The following is a 20802-nucleotide window of genomic DNA, read 5'->3' as shown; positions in this document are numbered from 1 at the left end:
ACTTGCATTTTATAGAATCAGTTGTTTGAGTTTCTAATATTATGATAGAAGTGGGAAATTGGATCTCCCTCAAACTGGATTTGCCATGGTATATTATTAACCATGTCTCTCTGCTCTCTATCTTTCTCATTCCTTACTTCCCTGTGTGTGTGTGTGTGTGTGTGTGTGTGTGTGTGTGTGTGTGTGTGTGTGTGTGTGTGTGTGTGTGTGTGTGTGTGTGTGTGTGTGTGTGTGTGTGTGTGTGTGTGTGTGTGTGTGTGTGTGTGTGTGTGTACATCTCTCTAAAGGATTGAAATTGAAGGTCTGGAATTTATAGATCAGTGAGAGTGGAACCAGATGACTACAGAGGCTGTGAGCTACACTTCAATAAGCCAGACCCATAGGTCATAGAGCATTTCTAATGCCCCCTTGTGTTTAGGCTCACACACATCTTTAACCGAAACACCTCCTCTACAATACCGGGACCCCAAGATTCCTAACGGCTGCTCTCATACACCCCCAACACACACACATTCCCTCAAACAACCAGAACCACAACAACAGTAACAACAACAAACCTTCAGAACAGCCTTGCTGTGTCTATGAGAATGCTCCTTCAAACCCAAACCAGGTTCTTTTTTAAATCACAGACTCTACTAGTATGTTATCTTTACTTTAAAGAGTTGGTCTTTTTCTTTACTGTACCATACGTGTGTTTTCTATAACGTGGTGTTCTTGTCAAATGTATTTTTAAATTCTAAAGTATATTATTGGATTAATAATGTAGAGATATTTAACTTTGGACATAAAATCGGTGTCTGTTTTTGTGCAACGTATGATATGATAATATTGCTAAAAGAGACCGTACTTCAGTTCAACCAGTGAAATCAATCATTTGATTAGGCTCTATAATAATCTGTTACCTTTGTGGATATATCTGTGTTAAATATAACTGTTCAGATTGGAAGCTCCTGTACAGAATGTATGTGATCTTCTGTTTCTGTCCATGTGTTTTACCTCAGTCGACCTCTTTGGAATTGGGAACTCTTGTCAGGCAGTATGGGTAGGACCTTAAGTTTTTCCAGATCATGTAATCTGGGTTGTTCCTGATCAGGTCACATGGTCAGGAACAACACACAGCGCCTAAGTATGGGTAACACTGTAAAATGTTAGAAGCCAGAGGAGAGTAGCAGTGGAGCCTAGAGTAGTACAGGACCACACCTAGAAATGACTCACCCAAATGGCCAGAATACATACCTTTTGACTGTGTGTGTGCATTTCTGAGAGAGTTTAATATATGGGCATCCATAATTCATCGGCAAAACCAATATGAGCAATAAATTAGCCCAAATGAATGGCCCTGTGCAGAAGATCTACATACCACTGAATCTACCTACACTAAACACACTTACTGGACCTGATTGTAGATGTTTCAATGACCTCCACGTTTTGAGGACATTTAATTTCATTGATAAACCTGTCCATTTCTTCTCAAAGGTGCATCATTCCTCCTTACTCTACTCTCTTCTGTTGATTACTGATCTCAGATCTGTAATTATATTAAGGAATGAAGGAAGGATGTATTTGAACAGCACCCTAATCCAGTAAATTGGGACCACATCCCTTACTGTGATGTGTGCTCTTTGCTCCTAGACTAGTGCCAGTTGGGAGGCGAGAAAACATACTGGCACAGTATTCCTCAATAACATACAATGAATTTGTAGTTGCACATTGTATAGATATAGTATATATAATATATGTTTTATTTTCAAGAAACTGAGTAAGAGATTATGTATGACAGTAATTTATTTTAGAATATGAATGTTAAAACGGCCACTTTCTGTATATAGTGTAATAAATGGGACAATGTGCTAACAGGAAGCCTAAGGAATGCAGCACAGAAAGCATCTAAATACTAATGTAATAAGAATGACTCCACGAGAATATATCCTCCCATGTTTACAAGATGTCTACCACCACTAAATCCAACTGCCTACGACTGAGAAACTTCAGGAATGTGTCCAAAATGATGATAATTGTAATTTTGATGATGATTGTCATGATCGTTATCATTTCTATACATCCCCATGGCTATTGCCAAAGTGGCTTTAAGTACAGTCTACATGCAGTAATAATACCCGTACAAAGATCATGAGAGATACAGCATCTTGCTTCAGATAAAGCCATGATTGTTTGTCAATAGTCATCTTGACATGGATCACCCAATGGGTTCAATAGATTACATTCCTCTTTTTTCCAAACCTGATGGAAATACTAATGGATGGAATGTAAGAAACATTGTACTGAGGAGTAACTAGGAAATATTGTATTGTTTTTGATACAATGTGGTGATGTTATACCTCTCAACTTCCATTTAAATCATCCAATCATTTTGTTTCTTTGTCCCAGACAACAGTATGAAATGGCTTTGAGAATAAGTAAAAGTACAGTGTGACACAAACACAATAAAATATGAGAATTCAAACAATATAAAACAGTAACAGTCAAACACTTAAAAAAGCCAAACTTGAAATACACAAACCACAAAACATACAGTGAAAGCAGAACATACATTTAGAGAAAGAAACTAAACTCAAAATGTGATTTAAAAGGCCCGGGGCAGTTAAAACATTGATTTTCCTGTGTTTATATATATTTCCACATTACTAGGTTTGATAATGATAATAAACTGTTTGAGAAGACCGCCAGAAATTCCAGCCTGTATTAAAAACACAGTTTAAGATTGTTGTGAGTGGTTTCTCCAGTAGTTTGACTGGGCAATGGAGCGTCCTGGGAAAATGTTGTCATAGGTTGCAACAGTAACCAAGGGGGTCAGGGCTTAGCAAAGGGTCAATTGTTACCTAAAAATGATTTGATATTGAGATACAAATGGCTGCATTGGACCTGTAAGCAAGCAGAGATACTGTACATTCACACACTGTTAGTGGATGGACCTGTAAGCAAGCAGAGATACTGTACATTCACACACTGTTAGTGGATGGACCTGTAAGCAAGCAGAGATACTGTACATTCACACACTGTTAGTGGATGTGCTCTCAGAAAAGACTTGAATAATTCAGCAAAGCAATCTTAAAAATGACAATGATTAGTTTTATGTGATTGAGAAATAAAAAAAATGATTCAAACAATGTGTTCTTCAATGTATACAGTGTCTTCAGAAAGTATTCATACACCTTGACTTATTCTACATTTTGCTGTGTTACAGCCTGAGTTCAAAATTGTTTAAATATTTTTTTTCTCACCCATCTACACACAATACCCCATAATGACAAAGTGTAGCCATATTTTTTTAGAAATTTAGCAAATGTATTGAAAATAAAGTACAGAACTATCTCATTTACATAAGTATTCACAACCCTGAGTCAATACATGTTAGAATCAACTTTGGCAGTGATTAGATTTAAAGTCTTTTTGCATTAGTCTTAGCTTTGCGCACCTGTATTGTACAGTATTTGCACATTATTATTTTTGGATTTATGTAAGCTCTGTCAAGTTGGTTATTGATCATTGCTAGACAACCATTTGCAAATCTTGCCATAGATTTTTAAGCCAATTTAAGTCAAAACTGTAACTAGGCCTCTCAGGAACATTCAATGTCATCTTGGTCAGCAACTCCATTGTAGATTTGGCCTTGTGTTTTAGGTTATTGTCCTGCTGAAAGTTTTATTATTTTTTATTATTTAACCTTTATTTAACCAGGCAAGTCAGTTAAGAACAAATTCTTATTTTCAATGACGGCCTAGGAACAGTGGGTTAACTGCCTGTTCAGGGGCAGAACAACAGATTTGTACCTTGTCAGCTCGGGGGTTTGAACTTGCAACCTTCCGGTTACTAGTCCAAGGCTACCCTGATTTTGTCTCCCAGTGTCTTGGGAAGCAGACTGATCCTCTAGGATTTTGTCTGTGCTTAGTTCTATTCCATTTATTTTTATCCTAAAAAACTCCCTAGTCCTTGTCGAAGACAACTATACCCATAACGTGATGCCACCTCCACCATGCTTGAAAATATGAAGAGTGGTACTCAGTGATGTGTTGGATCTTTGTAGTGACTGCGTGTATTGATACACCATCCAAAGTGTAATTAATAACTTCACCATGCTCAAAGGGATATTCAATGTAATATAATAATAATATATGCCATTTAGCAGACGCTTTTATTCACTGCTTGACTGAGGGACCTTACAGATAATTGTTTGTGTTGAGTACAGAGATGAGGCAGTCATTCAAAAATCATGTTAAACACTATTATTGCACATTGAGTCAGTCCATGAAGCGTATTATGTGACTTGTTAAGCACATTTTTACTCCTGAACTTATTTAGGCTTGGCATAACAAAGGGGTTGACTACTTAATGACTCAAGGCATTTCAGCTTTTCATTTTCCATTAAGTTTGATATTAAGGGTTACTGTGTGTAGGCCAGTTACACAACATCTCAATGTAATACATGTTAAATTCAGGCTGTGTGAATACTTTCTGAAGGTACTGTATGTCAGTATGTGCTGCCCCGGCTGTTCTGTCGAGTGTGTGTGTGTGTGTGTTGAGACTTTGACGGTGTTCAGTGCAGTGCAGTCAGTGTTACTGTGTCCTCACCCCCAGTCTCAGACTTTTTCTCTGAGATCATACACTTCTGGTATTAGCTGTGTTTACCCAATGTTATTGAGTGTGTCCGCTCCTCTCTTCCTCCCATCCTTTCCCACTCTCCTCTTCCCCTCCTCTTCTCCTTCCCTCCATGTAGTGAGTAGATGAGTCATAGTGTACAGTGTCAGACAGTGCTTTTCTGATGAATACAAGATTGGCCTTGTGTCCACAATTAATTTAACAGACAAGGTCAAAGAGAAAGAGAGGGATGAGAGGAGGGGCGGGGTGAGAGAGAAATTAAAGGGAGGGTGAGAGATACAGAGGGCTTAGAGCGAGAGATTTTCAGGGAGAAAGATGCCTTGTCTGAAAAATATTGAATGCTTAGTACATAGCAAAATTATTCTAAATGTTTTATATGTGTAATGTCATTTTTGATTATGGAAACATGGGAAATAAACCATACATCTTTAAAAGTATACTTGTTGTTTGTGTCATTGCATTTAAATGGTACTTTAGGAGGGTAAGGTTGTTTTTTTAGGAGGGTAAGTGTTTTTTTATGAAATGTGTAATTCAAAAATGTCTCTAAAGTAATAATCCCATCTTATTATGCCACTAGATGGCGATGCCTCATAGAAAGTCAAAGGCGCTGTCATTAAATTACTTTTTTTTATGAATACTTTTTGACAAAATATGGATTTTCTACCCAATCAAATACAATACATGATCAGTGAGTTTCTTAAGCAGGAAGGGTGCATTTTTATAAGTATTTAACTGGGCCAAATATGTTTAGGAGGCCTGACATAAGTCCTGCATTGACTAAGGGAATCTCTATCTCTCTCTCTCCTGAAGTGAGGTCCCTGAGTGTGGAGTTTAGACATCTGGAGGTAATCCATCTGTCAGAGAAGTGGAGTAGGTCCTGATTACAAACAGCTGGTAGTGCTAAGTCCTACCCAATCACAAAGCCCCTCTCCTGTGACGTCAGCGTCAGGGCAGGGTGTGGCTATGGACACTAGAACAGAGAGGAGGGGATCAATGATGAAGCCGTACGAATACTCAGCGGCCAGTTCACAAAAATGGTTACCCCCCTTACAGACAGTGAGTCACGTGGCCATGGCAGACTGGCACCGAAGCATTCAGTTGGATTGAACGTTAGAATGGGCAAAACGAGTGACCTAAGTGACTTTGAGCGTGGTGTGATTGTCTGTGCTCGGGCCAGTTCAACGGTGTCTAGGGTTTACCAAGCGTGGTATGATTGTCTGTGCTCGGGCCAGTTCAACGGTGTCTAGGGTTTACCAAGCGTGGTGTGATTGTCTGTGCTCGGGCCAGTTCAACAGTGTCTAGGGTTTACCAAGCGTGGTGTGATTGTCTGTGCTCGGGCCAGTTCAACAGTGTCTAGGGTTTACCAAGCGTGGTGTGATTGTCTGTGCTCGGGCCAGTTCAACGGTGTCTAGGGTTTACCAAGCGTGGTGTGATTGTCTGTGCTCGGGCCAGTTCAACAGTGTCTAGGGTTTACCAAGCGTGGTGTGATTGTCTGTGCTCGGGCCAGTTCAACAGTGTCTAGGGTTTACCGTGGCAGTGGGTTAACTCGTCGATGAGAGGTCAAAATGAGAATGCCAACAATCGTACTAGTGGAGCACACTGATTATTACATAGAAAGTGTAATATTAATAATATTATGTTATATTGTGTATGTGTATGATATGGCCTTGTCTCTTGGTCTTATTTGTGTTGTTTAACTTTATTAATAAAGGCACCATGCATTTTCTGTGTCAATGTGGCAAGATTGAACTCTACAGTACAAGGTCTGTTAGGGGGAAAACACCATGAAGTGACCAGAGGGGTATCCTACGAAGCAAGCTAGATCTATTTAGGATTTTCTAAAACTAACCAGCTTCAGTTAGCTTCACATTCCAGCTCAGGATTCATCCGTACTTTGACTGTGGATATTGCTCATACGCCTACTCTAGCAGGCTTAACTGCGTGTGCATATCGCACATGCAGTGGTCTAAAACACTTTAAAGTATTACTTAAGTTATTTTTTGGGGTATCTGTACTTTACTGTTTATATTTTGATATAAAAAATATTACTTCACTACATTCCTAAAGAAAATAATGTACTTTTTACTCCTTACATTTTCTCTAACACCCAAAAGTACTTGTTACATTTTGAATGCTTAGCGGGACAGGAAAATGGTCCAATTCACATACTTATCAAGAGATCATCCCTGGTCATTCCTACTGCCTCTGATCTGGTGGACTCATTAAACACAAATATTTAATTTGTAAATTATGTTGGAGTGCCCCTGACCTTCCATTTAAAAAAAATGAGAAAATCGTGCCGTCTGGTTTGCCTACTATAAGGAACTTGAGATTATGCATACTTTGACTTTTTATACTTAAGTATATTTTAGCAATTACCTTTACCTTTGGTACTTAAGTATATTTAAAACCAAATACTTTCAGACTTTTACTCAAGTAGTATTTTACTGGGTGACTGCGCACATGGCTGTCCAAACACCGAACTCTTCATTGAGACAATGTTGAAACATCAATCCATGGGCGAGTCAGTACCACATATTAATTTGAGTCCGAAATCAAAATGAAATCAAAGTTATTTGAAATTCAGCAGGCTATGGTGTGAAATAGGCTTTTAGAAGTGCGGTCTTTATTGTATTACTTATAGTTAATGCCTTCTTCGGTGTGTTTTGGTGTGCTTATCAATGCCCAAGCTCCTGCCTCCTCAGTGTAATTTTGTAATTGCCAGATCTCTATGTCAAGACGCATAATTCACCCAAGTTTTGTAAAAATGTAGCCAGTGCTGTCTGAGATATCGCACGTGACTCACATAAGGAGACAGATTGACAGTGCCATCACCGATTTCATCGTGGGGTAAATAAAAAAAATGTAATCAGTCAAAATGAAGGGGATGATGACAATCTTTGCAAGAGGGAGGGAATCTGATTTCATTGGTCTTCATCTCGCTGTTCAGTCATTTCATTCAGGGTGAACGTAAATTCACTTAAATTCGTACATCGCCTTGGTCCGTGCAATTGCCCTTATTTTTGTGCCCCAAAACCGTAATACTTCCAGATCAACTGTAATGTCAATGCCATTTTAAAGCACAATTTCTCCCCTTTCCAACATAATCAATTACATAACCTAAACGCTGCCCGTTTCTGCATAATTCAAGCAGGCAATGAGCCCCGCCTCGGGTCTTTTTAAAAATGGCGGGTGGGGAAGCGAAACTAATGCGTGATAGTGAGAAGGAGAGATGTTGTGTGGGAAAATTGCTTTTCTTCACTCGATCTGTCCAACTTATCACCTTATCGCCTCTAAACTGTAAGTAAAACACCATAAAGAGTTTATATAATGTGTCGTTACATACCTATTTGAAGGTTTGTGTCGAATTTGAATCAGGTTTTTAGGGCGGTGCTAAAGTGATCTTAGAGGTAAACAGCGGCTTTGAGAATGATGATCACATGCAATGATGACGCAAAAAAATGACTAGGTATCCCCCCCTTACCCCGTCACTGTCCATTTCTTGTTTTTAAAGGATGATAGAAGTGCTACATCTTGTGGAGAGAGATTGTAAGACAGAGATAGTTGCTTTATGCGTGCTGTACGTTATGACATGACACGTCAAGATGTAACGGAGGGTCAGATTTTTCAACTTTTCTCCAATACTATAGAGCCATTGCCATGTCGATCAACGCTTGAATAGAAACCTAGTTCACACCCCGATTTTGAAGTCAACACAGTCGCTACAGTCCCATTAGTTTTCTTTATAGCCTCGTTTGAATGTTGTGGTTGCGCACATTTGTACGGAATGGGGTGAGTTTACATTAGTGGAGTTAGCTGTGAGTTAGCCTGCTCTGGAGCCAGTGAGTTCTGAATAATTTGTTGCCATAGACATTTACCTGGGTAAAAGGTGAGCCACTTTCGTATGACCGGTTATCCCGAGTTGAACTTAGAGTTACCTCGCTATCTTCTCAAACCTGCTTTGTAGGATACCCCTCTGACTATTCTCTTCATTTTCCTTCAGAAATTGCCGCCATTGTTGATAAGGCAAAACCAAAACAAATGATCTATCCCCCCACCCCACCCGGCTTTACTCTAACAGAGGCAGCTCTCAGGCCCTCCCCTCCATCAATCTCTGTCATAAATCCATCAGAGGCAGAGATAGGAAACTGCTGAATACAGCTTTGTCAGCAATTAATCTAACCTCCATTACCAGGCTCTGAATATTGTGTTCACCTAACCAGGGAACAACGAGCCACTCAAACACCCAGCCCCAGGGTGTGTTTGGAAACAACATCCTATCCTGATCTAACACATACCTCCATTCTTCTCTTGTTCATTCTCCAAACCTTGTTTTTATGATCTGGTCTGTCATCTATCTAGCTCTCTCAGGAAACCCCATCAACACTGCTCTTTCTCTTAGAACCTCAAAGGATCAACAGGAAGAGGAAGCAGGATTTGTCTCAGTTCCATTTTGATTCAGCCAATTCCTAAATCCCTTAATGCTAATAGATGGCATGAATCAAAATTGCATTGGAATGTGATTTGATCTCGTGAATTGAAATGGAATTTAGCACAACAAACAGGGAGGTGAATGGAGCCGTGACTATTCTGTATTGATCCATGAATATACTGTATTAGCAGTGGAGAGGCAGGCTGATGGACTGTCATGTTCTCTACTGGAGGGTTGCGTAATGTGACAATCACCCAGGCAGCTCTGCCGTTTAACCTTGGATTACCACCATACACTATGGCCAGCTAATTGATGGTCTGTGGTTGAGGAGAGAAGGACACAAGTGTGTATATGTGCGTATGTGTATATATGTTTGTTTGTGGTGTGCGTGTGTGCGTGTGCGTGTGCGTGCGTGTGTGCGTGCATGTGTGTGCTCATGTGCCCTAGTGAGTGTGTGTTTATGTTTGACAGAAAGTATAAGAGCGCTGACAGCGTTTCTGAGAGACAATGCCCAGCTCAGCAAACACTTTTCCTGTTCTGTGTCCAAAGCTTTCCTGTCTCTGTTTTGGTTGCTCTCTTTCTCTGTCAGTGAAATTCAGCATCCAATTTAGTGGAAAGGATTGACGACTTTTCATGTGGTTAGCACACAAACACACTTCACTCTGGCTCTTTATATTTCTTTCCCTCATTTTGACACACACAGATGCACACGTGTACACATTTAGATGACAACTAAATAAACAAATCGGGCATTATTTTTCCACTGGAATTTGGTTGTGCTTAACAAGGTTGATAGCAAAATTACTTTTTTAGCGGGTGAATGAATTTTGAAATATCATTTATCAACGTTTCAACCAAATATTTCCCAGATTTCCACTTTTAAATGACATGGTGTGCCCAGTTGGGAGGCAGGCTGCTGGACTGTCATGTTCTCTACTGGAGGGTTGTGTTATTGACAATCATCCAGACAGCTCTGCCATTTAACCTTGGGTTACCACCATACACTATGGCCAGATAATTGATTATCTGTAGTTGAGGAGAGAAAGGACACAAGTGTGTTTGTGTATGTGTGTGCACAAAATCTTGCTGACTCCAATCACCTCGTGTAGAGAGCCTGTGGCTCAAGCCATAGTGGGACATATCCTTGACTCACTGCTTCAGATTACCACAAATACCCCCCTCTCCGTGATGGGGGCTGAGTTTATTGGGACTGGGATAGTCTCCCAGCCAGTGCTCAGCTGCCACGGCCAGAATTAGAGTGACAAACAGCTGAGCCTCTCGGAGGTATGGTAATGTGACATATCCCACCCACAGGGCGACAGAAACCAGGATGGGGTTACTGCCCTGAATCACAAGCAGCACACGTGTGTCCATGTCATGTGTGTTTGTGTCCTTATGTGCTATTTTAGTGTGTTTGTGAGCATGAGAGACAGCCACAGGCACCATATTGAGGTGTGAGGAGAATGTTCTCTATCTCGTGGACCTGGTTTGAAAACCTGCTGACGGAAGTCTTTTCTTCATCTGTCAGTACCTCGTAGTGGCCTTTGTCCTAATGACCTGGTTTATGATACACACAGTTGTGTGGGGATATCTCGCTGAATGTCATGACATGAAAGACACTATCTGGAGGGCTTTTATGTTATGAAAAGCATTATTGGTGAGGAGTTTACATTGTATCTTATTAGCAAACCGTGTCTGTTACGTATTTGTCCCTTGCTGAAAGGAAAAACAGCTTCCCCAACACATTTGTGATTGTTTCAAGTCATTGTTCCTGGTCTGCAGAACAACAACAGTGAGTCTGTTTTTCAGTGTCAGTCAGCAAAGCAGGTAAAGAAGAAAGAGCTGAGCACTAGCCATTACTCCTCTGGGTCGTCACCACCACCATTACTACTACTACCACTACTACTACCACCACTACTACTACCATTACTACCACTACTACTACTACTACCACCACCACCATTACTACTACTACCACTACTACTACCACCACTACTACTACCATTACGACCACTACTACTACTACTACCACCACCACCATTACTACTGCTACTACCACTACTACTACCACTACTATTACTACCATTACACTACCAGCATTACTACTACAACAACTACCACCACCACTACCACTACTACTACTACTACTACTACTACTACTACTACCAGTACTACTACCACCACCACCACCACCACTACTACTACTACTACTACTACTACTACTACTACTACTACTACCACTGCTACCACTACTACTACCACCACTACTACTACCATTACTACCACTACTACCACCACCACCATTACTACTGCTACTACCACTACTACTACCACTACTATTACTACCATTACACTACCAGCACAACCACTACTACTACTACTACTACTACTACTATTACTACCACTACCACTACTACTACTAACACTACCACTACTAGCATTACTACTACCACTACTACCACTACTACTACTACCACTACTACCACCCCTACTACTACTACTACCACTACTACTACCAACATTACTACTACTACCACTACTACAACCACTACTACCACTACTACTACCACTACTACCACCACTACTACTACTACTACTACTACCACCACTACTACTACTACTACTACTATTACTACCACTACCACTACTACTACTAACACTACCACTACTAGCATTACTACTACCACTACTACTACTACCACTACTACCACCCCTACTACTACTACTACTACTACCACTACTACTACTAGTACCACTACTACTACTACCATTACTACCACTACTACCACTACTATTACTACCATTACCACCATTATTACTACTACTACTACCACTACCACTACTACTACTACTACCACCACCACTACTACTGCTACTACCACTACTACTACTACTACTACTACCACCACCATTACTACTGCTACTACCACTACTACTACTACTACCACTACTACCACCACTACTACTACTACTACCACCACCATTACTACTGCTACTACCACTACTACTACTACTACCACTACCACCATTACTACCACTACTACTACTACACTACCACTACTACCACTACTACCACTACTACCACCATTACTACTACTACCTTATTACTACTACTACCACTACTACTACTACTACTACTACCACCACCATACTACCACTACTACTACCACTACTACTACTACTACTACCACCACCACCATTACTACTGCTACTACCACTACTACTACTACTACCACTACTACCACTACTACTACTACTACCACCACCATTACTACTGCTACTACCACTACTACTACTACTACCACTACCACCATTACTACTGCTACTAACACTACCACCACTACTACGACCACCACCATTACTACTACTACTACCACTACCACTACTACTACCAATACTACCACTACTACTACCAATACTACCACTACAACTACTACTACTACTACTACCACTACTACTACTACTACTACTACTACTACTACCACTACCACTACTACCATTACTAACTACTACCACTACTACCACTACTACTACCACTACTACCACTACTACTACTACCACTACTACCACCACTACTACTACTACTACCACTACTACTACTAGTACCACTACTACTACTACCATTACTACCACTACTACCACTACTGTTACTACCATTACCACTACCAGCATTACTACTACTACTACAACAACTTCTACCACTACCACCACTTCTATCACCACCATCATTATTACTACTACTACTACTACCACTACCACTACTACTACTACCAGTACCTCCACTACTACCAATACCACTACCACTACTACCACTACTACCACCACTACTACTCACATTTTGACCTCAAAACAGTGCGTGTGGCAGGTTAGCATTTTCCGTCATTAATCTTGTTCTGGAGGCAGTGGTCACTAGCACAGACACAAAGTAATAAAATCTGTTTTAAACCTAAGCTTAACCTTAACCACACTGCTAACCCTTAAGACCATGAATACTTACAAAAGGACAAGACTTATGACAATAAACGTCAACCTGCGCGTGTGTGTGTGTGTGTGTGTGTGTGTGTGTGTGTGTGTGTGTGTGTGTGTGTGTGTGTGTGTGTGTGTGTGTGTGTGTGTGTGTGTGTGTGTGTGTGTGTGTGTGTGTGTGTGTGTGTGTGTGTGTGTGTGGAATGCCATCCAGGACCTCTATATCAGGCGGTGTCAGAGGAAGGACCGGAAAATTGTCAAAGACCCCAGCCACAGACTGTTCACTCTGCTACCGCACGGCAAGTGATACCGGAGCACCAAGTCTGGGTCCAAAATGCTCTTGAAAAGATTCTATCCACAACTGCTGAACAGTTAATCAAATGGCTACCTGGACTATTTGCACTGACTATGCACACTCACTGGACTCTACCCACACACTCACACATGCTTACACTGACTCTCCAACACCCACACACACTCATGTTGACGTCACACACACATAGTTTTATACAATTCACAAATGCTGCTGCTACTCTGTTTATTATCTATCCTGATTTCCTAGTCAGTGTTACCCCTGCCTACAGCACATCTGTTTATTATCTATCCTGATTTCCTAGTCAGTGTTACCCCTGCCTACAGCACATCTGTTTATTATCTATCCTGATTTCCTAGTCAGTGTTACCCCTGCCTACAGCACATCTGTTTATTATCTATCCTGATTTCCTAGTCAGTGTTACCCCTGCCTACAGCACATCTGTTTATTATCTATCCTGATTTCCTAGTCAGTGTTACCCCTGCCTACAGCACATCTGTTTATTATCTATCCTGATTTCCTAGTCAGTGTTACCCCTGCCTACAGCACATCTGTTTATTATCTATCCTGATTTCCTAGTCAGTGTTACCCCTGCCTACAGCACATCTGTTTATTATCTATCCTGATTTCCTAGTCAGTGTTACCCCTGCCTACAGCACATCTGTTTATTATCTATCCTGATTTCCTAGTCAGTGTTACCCCTGCCTACAGCACATCTGTTTATTATCTATCCTGATTTCCTAGTCAGTGTTACCCCTGCCTACAGCACATCTGTTTATTATCTATCCTGATTTCCTAGTCAGTGTTACCCCTGCCTACAGCACATTTGGAAAGTATTAAGTCCCCTTCCCTTTTTCCACATTTTGTTACGTTACAGCCATATTCTGAAATTGATTAAATATTTTTTTTGCCTCATCAATCTACACACAATACCCTACAATGACAAAGGGAAAACAGGTTTTAAAAGACAGAGATACCTTATTTACATACGTATTCAGACCCTTTGCTATGAGACTCGAAATTGAGCTCAGGTGCATCCTGTTTCCATTGAACTTCCTTGAGATGTTCTACTCTACCATAAAGGCCTAATTGGTGGAGTGCTGCAGAGATGGTTGACTTTCTGGAAGTTTCTCCCATCTCCACAGAGAAACTCTGAGGAACTTGAGCTCTTTCAGAGTCACTATCGGGTTCTTGGTCACCTCCCTGACCAAGGCCTTTCTCCCTGATTGCTCAGTTAGGCAGAGCCGGCCAGCTCTAGGGAGAGTCTTTTTGGTTTCAACTTCTTCCATTTAAGAATGATGGAAGCCACTTTATTCTTGGGGACCTTCAATGCTGCAGACATTTCTTGGCACCTTTCGCCAGATCTGTGCCTCGATAAAATCTTGCCTCGGAGCTCTACGGATAATTCCTTCGACCTCATGGTTTTTTTCTCTGACATGAACTGTCAACTGTGGCACCTTATATAGACAGATGTGTGCCTTTCCAAAATCAATTGAATTTACCACAGGTGAACTCCAATCAAGTTGACTTACCTTATTTACATAAGTATTCAGACCCTTTGCTATGTATGCATTCTGTTTCTATTGATCATCCTTGAGATGTTTCTACACCTTGATTGGACATGATTTGGAAAGGCACACACCTGTCTATATAAGGTTCCACAGTTGACAGTGCATCCTGTAAAAGTTTGTGAGGGTTTTAGGGGCCAAGCCAAATTTGTTCAGCCTCCTGTGACCACACTGTCTGTGTGGGTGGACCATTTCAGATCGTCAGTGATATGTACACTGAGGAACTTGAAGCTTTCTACCTTCTCCACTGCAGTCCCATCAATGTGGATAGGGGCGTTGTCCCTCTGCTGTTTCCTGAAGTCCACAATCAGCTCCTTTGTTTTGTTGACGTTAAGTGAGAGGTTATTTTCCTGGCCCCACTCTCCCAGGGCCTTCACCTCTTCGATGTAGGCTGTCTCATCATTGTTGGTAATCAGGCCTACTGCTGTTGTGTTGTCCGCAAACTTGATGATTGAGTTTGAGGCGTCTGTGGCCACTCACTCATGGGTGAACAGGGAGTACAGGAGGGGGCTGAGCACGCACCCTTGTGGGGCCCCTGTGTTGAGTATTTGTAAAGTGGAGGTGTTGTTTCCTACCTTTACCACCTGGTGGCGGTGGTAAAGGTACAGGGCGAGGTTCAGACCCATGGCGCCAAGCTTAGTGATGAGCTTGGAGGGTACTATGGTGTTGCAGGTTGCGCTATAGTCAATGAACAGTATTCTTACATAGGTATCTTATCCCGATGGGATAGGGCAGTGTGCAGTGCAAATTGAAGTGGGTCTAGGGTGTCAGGTAAGGTAAGGTAGAGGTGATATAATTCTTAACTAGCCTCTCAAAGCACTCATGACAGAAGTGAGTCATTTAGTTGTAACGATTTTCGCTGGTAGAAGAAGGAGTAGACCAAAGCACAGCATGGTACGTGTTCATGATGCCGTTAATAAACTGAACACCGAATACAAACTAACAAAAAATAAAGGAAAACCGAAACAGTCCCGTATGGTGAAAACACTGAAATGGAAAATAACCACCTGTCACGGTTTTCTTGCGGTGAAGGAGAGTCGGACCAAAATGCAGAGTGGTAATTTTGATACATGTTTAATAACCAAATAAACACGAACACTACAAAAACAATAAACGTAACATGAAAACCGAAACAGCCTATGCTGGTGCAAACTAACACAGAGACAGGAACAATCACCCACGAAACACTCAAAGAATATGGCTGCCTAAATATGGTTCCCAATCAGAGACAACGATAAACACCTGCCTCTGATTGAGAACCACTCCAGACAGCCATAGACTATGCTAGAACACCCCACTAAGCCACAATCCCAATACCTACGAAAACCCCAAGACAAAACACACCACATAAATAAACCCATGTCACACCCTGGCCTGACCAAAATAATAAAGAAAACACAAAATACTAAGACCAGGGCGTGACACCACCCACAACTCAAAATGGGAAAACAGGCTACCTAAGTATGGCTCTCAATCAGAGACAACGATAGACAGCTGCCTCTGATTGAGAACCATACCAGGCCAAACACATAGAAAAAGAAAACCTAGACCTACAACATAGAATACCCACCCACATCACACCCTGACCAAACTAAAAATAGAAACATACAAAGCAATCTACGGTCAGGGCGTGACTTTAGTTCAGTTACCTTTGCTTTCTTGGGTACAGGAACAGTGGGTGGACATCTTGAAGCAGGTGGGGACAGCAGACTGGGATAGGGATAGATTGAATAGGTCCGTAAACACTCCAGCCAGCTGGTCTGCACATGCTCTGAGGACGCGACTAGGGATGCCGTCTTGGCCGGCAACCGTGCGAGGGTTAACACGCTTAAATGTCTTGCTCACGTCAGCCACGGAGACGTGGTTGGTTTTCCCTTTGTAATCCATGACTGCTTGTAGACTCTGCCATATATGTCTCATGTCTGAGCCGTTGAATTGCGACTTCACATTGTCTCTGTACTCCAAATACCTCTTCTCCGCCGGCGGTGTTTTGGAGCAGCCTCTGGAATAAGTTCAATTGCCCTGGGAGGTACGAACAAAGTATACAATTCCGAATAGTCGTATTGCTGGTCGTAATGCTGGTGTGTTACCGCCACTCTGATATCCAAAAGTTATTTCCGGCTGTATGTAATAACACAAAAAAATGTCTGGCCTAATAATGTATTGTAATGACCTGACTAGATCATAAAGGAACAATTGTCCAGACAGAAATTGAGTTTACAAATTGACGGTTTATTAAACCAACTTCACACAGGCTACTGTTTTGCCGTAGCCCATGCCAAATAAATGAAGGATACCCCTATAATACAACCGTGACCTTCTCTTGTGAAGGCCAGATGTAAGAGAGAGAACAATTGTGTGTAGATTGCTGAGGATTTAAAAAATGTAATCCATTTTAGAATAAGGCTGTAACGTAACAAAATGTAGAAAAAGTCAAGGGGTCTGAATACTTTCCAAAGTATACTTTCCCCTACATATTACCTCAATTACCTCAAATACCTCGTACCCCTGCACATTGACGCGGTACTGGTACTCCTTGTGTATAACAACGTTATTGTTACCTATTCTGTTACTATTTTCTATGTATGTTCGCTAACTTTCTTACTTTTTAACCCTGCATTGTTGGGAAAGGGCTGGTAAGTAAGCATTTCACGGTAAGTTCTACACCTGTTTTATTCAGCACGTGAAAAATACGATTTGATTTGAGGAGTGCATGAGTGTGTCCGGCCTACGCCAAAATTCTAAATACAGACCTACAGCTGTGTTTTATTGCGTGTGTGCATGCTTGCACGTGTGTGTGCGCATATGTGCTGGGGGATGGAGTGTCAAGTATTATTGACATGGTGACTTATTTCAATGTTCTAATTAATGGGAATCATTAACAATAACTGAACTTCCTATATGAGCGCGGAAGGAGAGAATTCAGCATCTTTCAGATGTCTGTGTGCGTGTGTGCATGAATGTATGTATGATGAATGTGTGTTCAATACTCAGTGTACCAGTCACACAATCAGAAAAACACCAATCCTCTCTCTATGTCTCAATTAAATTACATTCAATTACAATTCAAGGGCTTTATTGGCATGGGAAAGATAAGTTAACATTGCCAAAGCAAGTGAAGTAGATCATTAACAAAAGTGAAATAAGCAATACAAATTTACAGTAAACATTACTCTCACAGAAGTTCCAAAAGAATAAAGACATTTCAAATGCAACATTATGTCTATATACAGTGTTTTAACGATGTGCAAATTGTTAAAAGTACAAAAGGGAAAATAAATAAACATAAATATGGGTTGTATTTACAATGGTGTTTGTTCTTCACTGGTTGCCCTTTTCTTGTGGCAACAGGTCACAAATATTGCTGCTGTGATGGCACACTGTGGTATTTCACCCAATAGATATGGGAGTTTATCAAAATTGGGTTTGTTTTCAAAGTCTTTGTGGATCTGTGTAATCTGAGGGAAATACTTGTCTCTAATATGGTCATACATTTGACAGCAGTTTAGGAAGTGCAGCTCAGTTTCATTTTGTGGACAATGTGCACAATGTGCACATGTCTTCTCTTGAGAGCCAGGTCTGCCTACGGTGGCCTTTCTCAATAGCAAGGCTATGCTCACTGAGTCTGTACATAGTTAAGCTTTCCTTAAGTTTGGGTCGGACATAGTGGTCAGGTATTCTGCCACTGTGTACTCTCTGTTTAGGGCCAAATAGCATTTTTGTTAATTACTTCCAATGTGTCAAGTAATTATATTTTTGTTTTCTCATGATTTGGTTGGGTCTAATTGGGGTCTCCCTCTCTCTCTCTCTCACACACACACACACACACACACACACACACACACACACACACACACACACACACACACACACACACACACACACACACACACACACACACACACACACACACACACACACACACAGGGGAATACAGGCTCCTCTCTGACACGTCATGATTGGTCACTTTTTGCCTCTCTCCCTTCCTGCTTAAATAGTTTTTAACAAAAGAGAGGGATGGAGAGGGGGAGGGGAGGAGTGGATGGGGGAGGGGATATATGTGCTGCTCTGTTGTCACTAGGGGAGCGAGAGGGAGGGGTAGAGTATGAGAGCAGAGAAGGATAGAGTCCCAGAAGTGGAAAAACACTGCCTTACTGTGTGGGTCAATCTATTGGCTTCCAGATAGAACCCATCATATCAAGGAAATACAAGCATGAGCAGGTAGGACTAGATTTGATTCTAGAGCATTTCCTCCTTTCCTTCTGTTTCTGTCTTCTTCCTGCTTTATTTCTCTCCCATACCAACAGATTCTCTATCCTTCTTGTTTGTCTTATCACGCTGTGCTCTCCACATTCCTCCTCTTTTCTGCTTTTCTCTTCTCTCACTCCCGTAACCGGTTGTGTGTTGTCACTTTCTTTCTTCCCCTCTAAACCTGCTGTTTAATTAAGATAGCTTTCTCCTCTCATACAAATATTCAAAATGATTCTCAATCTTTATTGACATTTCCTTTTCTCTACCATCTCACTGGGTACATACTGGTTGAATCAATGTTGTTTCCAACCAACATGGAATAAACGTTGAATTGATGTCAGTGCCCAGTGGGATGTGTCTATTATGTAAATGTTGATCATCTCATATACTCCCAAATTCCTCAGTTATCTTTATATTTTTATCCTGCTTCCTGTATTTTTGCTTTGAAAGAGAATAACACATCAGCATTCTTCAACACCTGACAAAGTACAAAGTTCTGATTGCTGTTGTTGGTGCGTGTGTGTAACTGTGCTTGTGTGTGAGGAGGCGTTGGTGGGTGCAGAGAATTGGAGTCTTTAGTCTTTTTTCTTCTGATGGTGGTGTTGCTGTTTTGCAATCAGAGGGCAGAAGCTTTTCCCTTCCTTTCCGAGCATCTGGTAACACACACACACACACACACACACACACACACACACACACACACACACACACACACACACACACACACACACACACACACACACACACACACTACACTATATGTTGTTTGGTTTAAATTGTGCACGTGCCTTTCATGAAGAGTACGCCCATTCCTGTTCGCTCCAATAATATACCTAATGTGTACAAAAAATACTCATGTTTTTCCAGTGTTTTTGTTTTAGATTTCTCTCAATTACATTCATCCTTTCCGTCATAGTAATTATGCATTAGTAGTTTTTAAAATTAATTTGACATGCTAGTGAGCCAGTGAGTTAGTGAGTGAGGGAGCATTAATGTGCTCAAAGATGAGAATAAGTGTTTGCATCTGGGTCACTTCAATGTGAATATACAACCAGTGAGTGAATGCAGCTTTTTGATGTGATCACATACATAGGTGTGTGTTGTATTTCTCCAGCGCTGTCTAACTCCCTGCTCTCTCTCCTTGGCAGTCATCAGTGTGTAGGAGTAGTGGAGGTTACTGAGGCTAGCCATGGAGTGGTGTATGATAACAAATACTGACAGACCCACTCAGAGAGCCAGCAGCAGCGCGGGACCAGCCAGCAGCAGAATGTGTAACGCGTGTCCCCCCCCCCTCCCACCAACTCTGAGTGGACTCAGTACTCTCCTCTTTACCAGGGAGCAGGGCTGCAAGATGCTCAGTCCTGTCAACCCCTACAAAAAGAGCTTGGTTGCTCTCCATCCCTCTCTGTTCTTTCTTTCTCTCAATGAAAGGCCACTATTAAAACAACAATGATCTTCCTGTCCAATGTATTGAGGTAGAGAATATCCTATTTATCCTCTCTCCTCCATGTGAGTGGGGTGTGCTGGTACAGTCAGGCTGGGACTGACAATGTCACAGTGAGCAGTCCCACCTCATTATGTATTTTATGCCCTGTGTCCACCCACAGATGGTCAAATTAGCCCTGCCCCCCTGGACTTTGCCACCGTACCCTTTC

The 20802-nt window shown here is 41.4% G+C and overlaps 2 protein-coding genes across 4 annotated transcripts in view; both read left to right on the top strand.

Moving 5' to 3' along the window:
- Window positions 1-5054, top strand: part of slc4a8 (solute carrier family 4 member 8) — a 58336-nt gene extending 53282 nt beyond the window's left edge. For all 3 annotated transcript variants that reach the window (XM_052473591.1, XM_052473590.1, XM_052473592.1), the window contains exon 24: window positions 288-5054. In XM_052473591.1, the coding sequence (XP_052329551.1) occupies window positions 288-293 (6 nt within the window). In that variant the 3' untranslated portion in view covers window positions 294-5054. The remainder of the gene's footprint in view (window positions 1-287) is intronic.
- A 13933-nt stretch (window positions 5055-18987) lies between these two features.
- Window positions 18988-20802, top strand: part of LOC118400341 (fidgetin-like protein 2) — a 16473-nt gene continuing 14658 nt past the window's right edge. Inside the window, exon 1 of the mRNA XM_035797060.2 lies at window positions 18988-19117. The gene's annotated coding sequence lies outside the window, so the exon portion shown is untranslated. The remainder of the gene's footprint in view (window positions 19118-20802) is intronic.

Source organism: Oncorhynchus keta, chromosome 21 (genome assembly GCF_023373465.1).
Source record: "Oncorhynchus keta strain PuntledgeMale-10-30-2019 chromosome 21, Oket_V2, whole genome shotgun sequence".
Lineage (NCBI taxonomy): Eukaryota > Metazoa > Chordata > Actinopteri > Salmoniformes > Salmonidae > Oncorhynchus > Oncorhynchus keta.
Note: the sequence above shows the minus strand (reverse complement) of the source record. Positions and strands in the feature narration are given on the sequence as shown.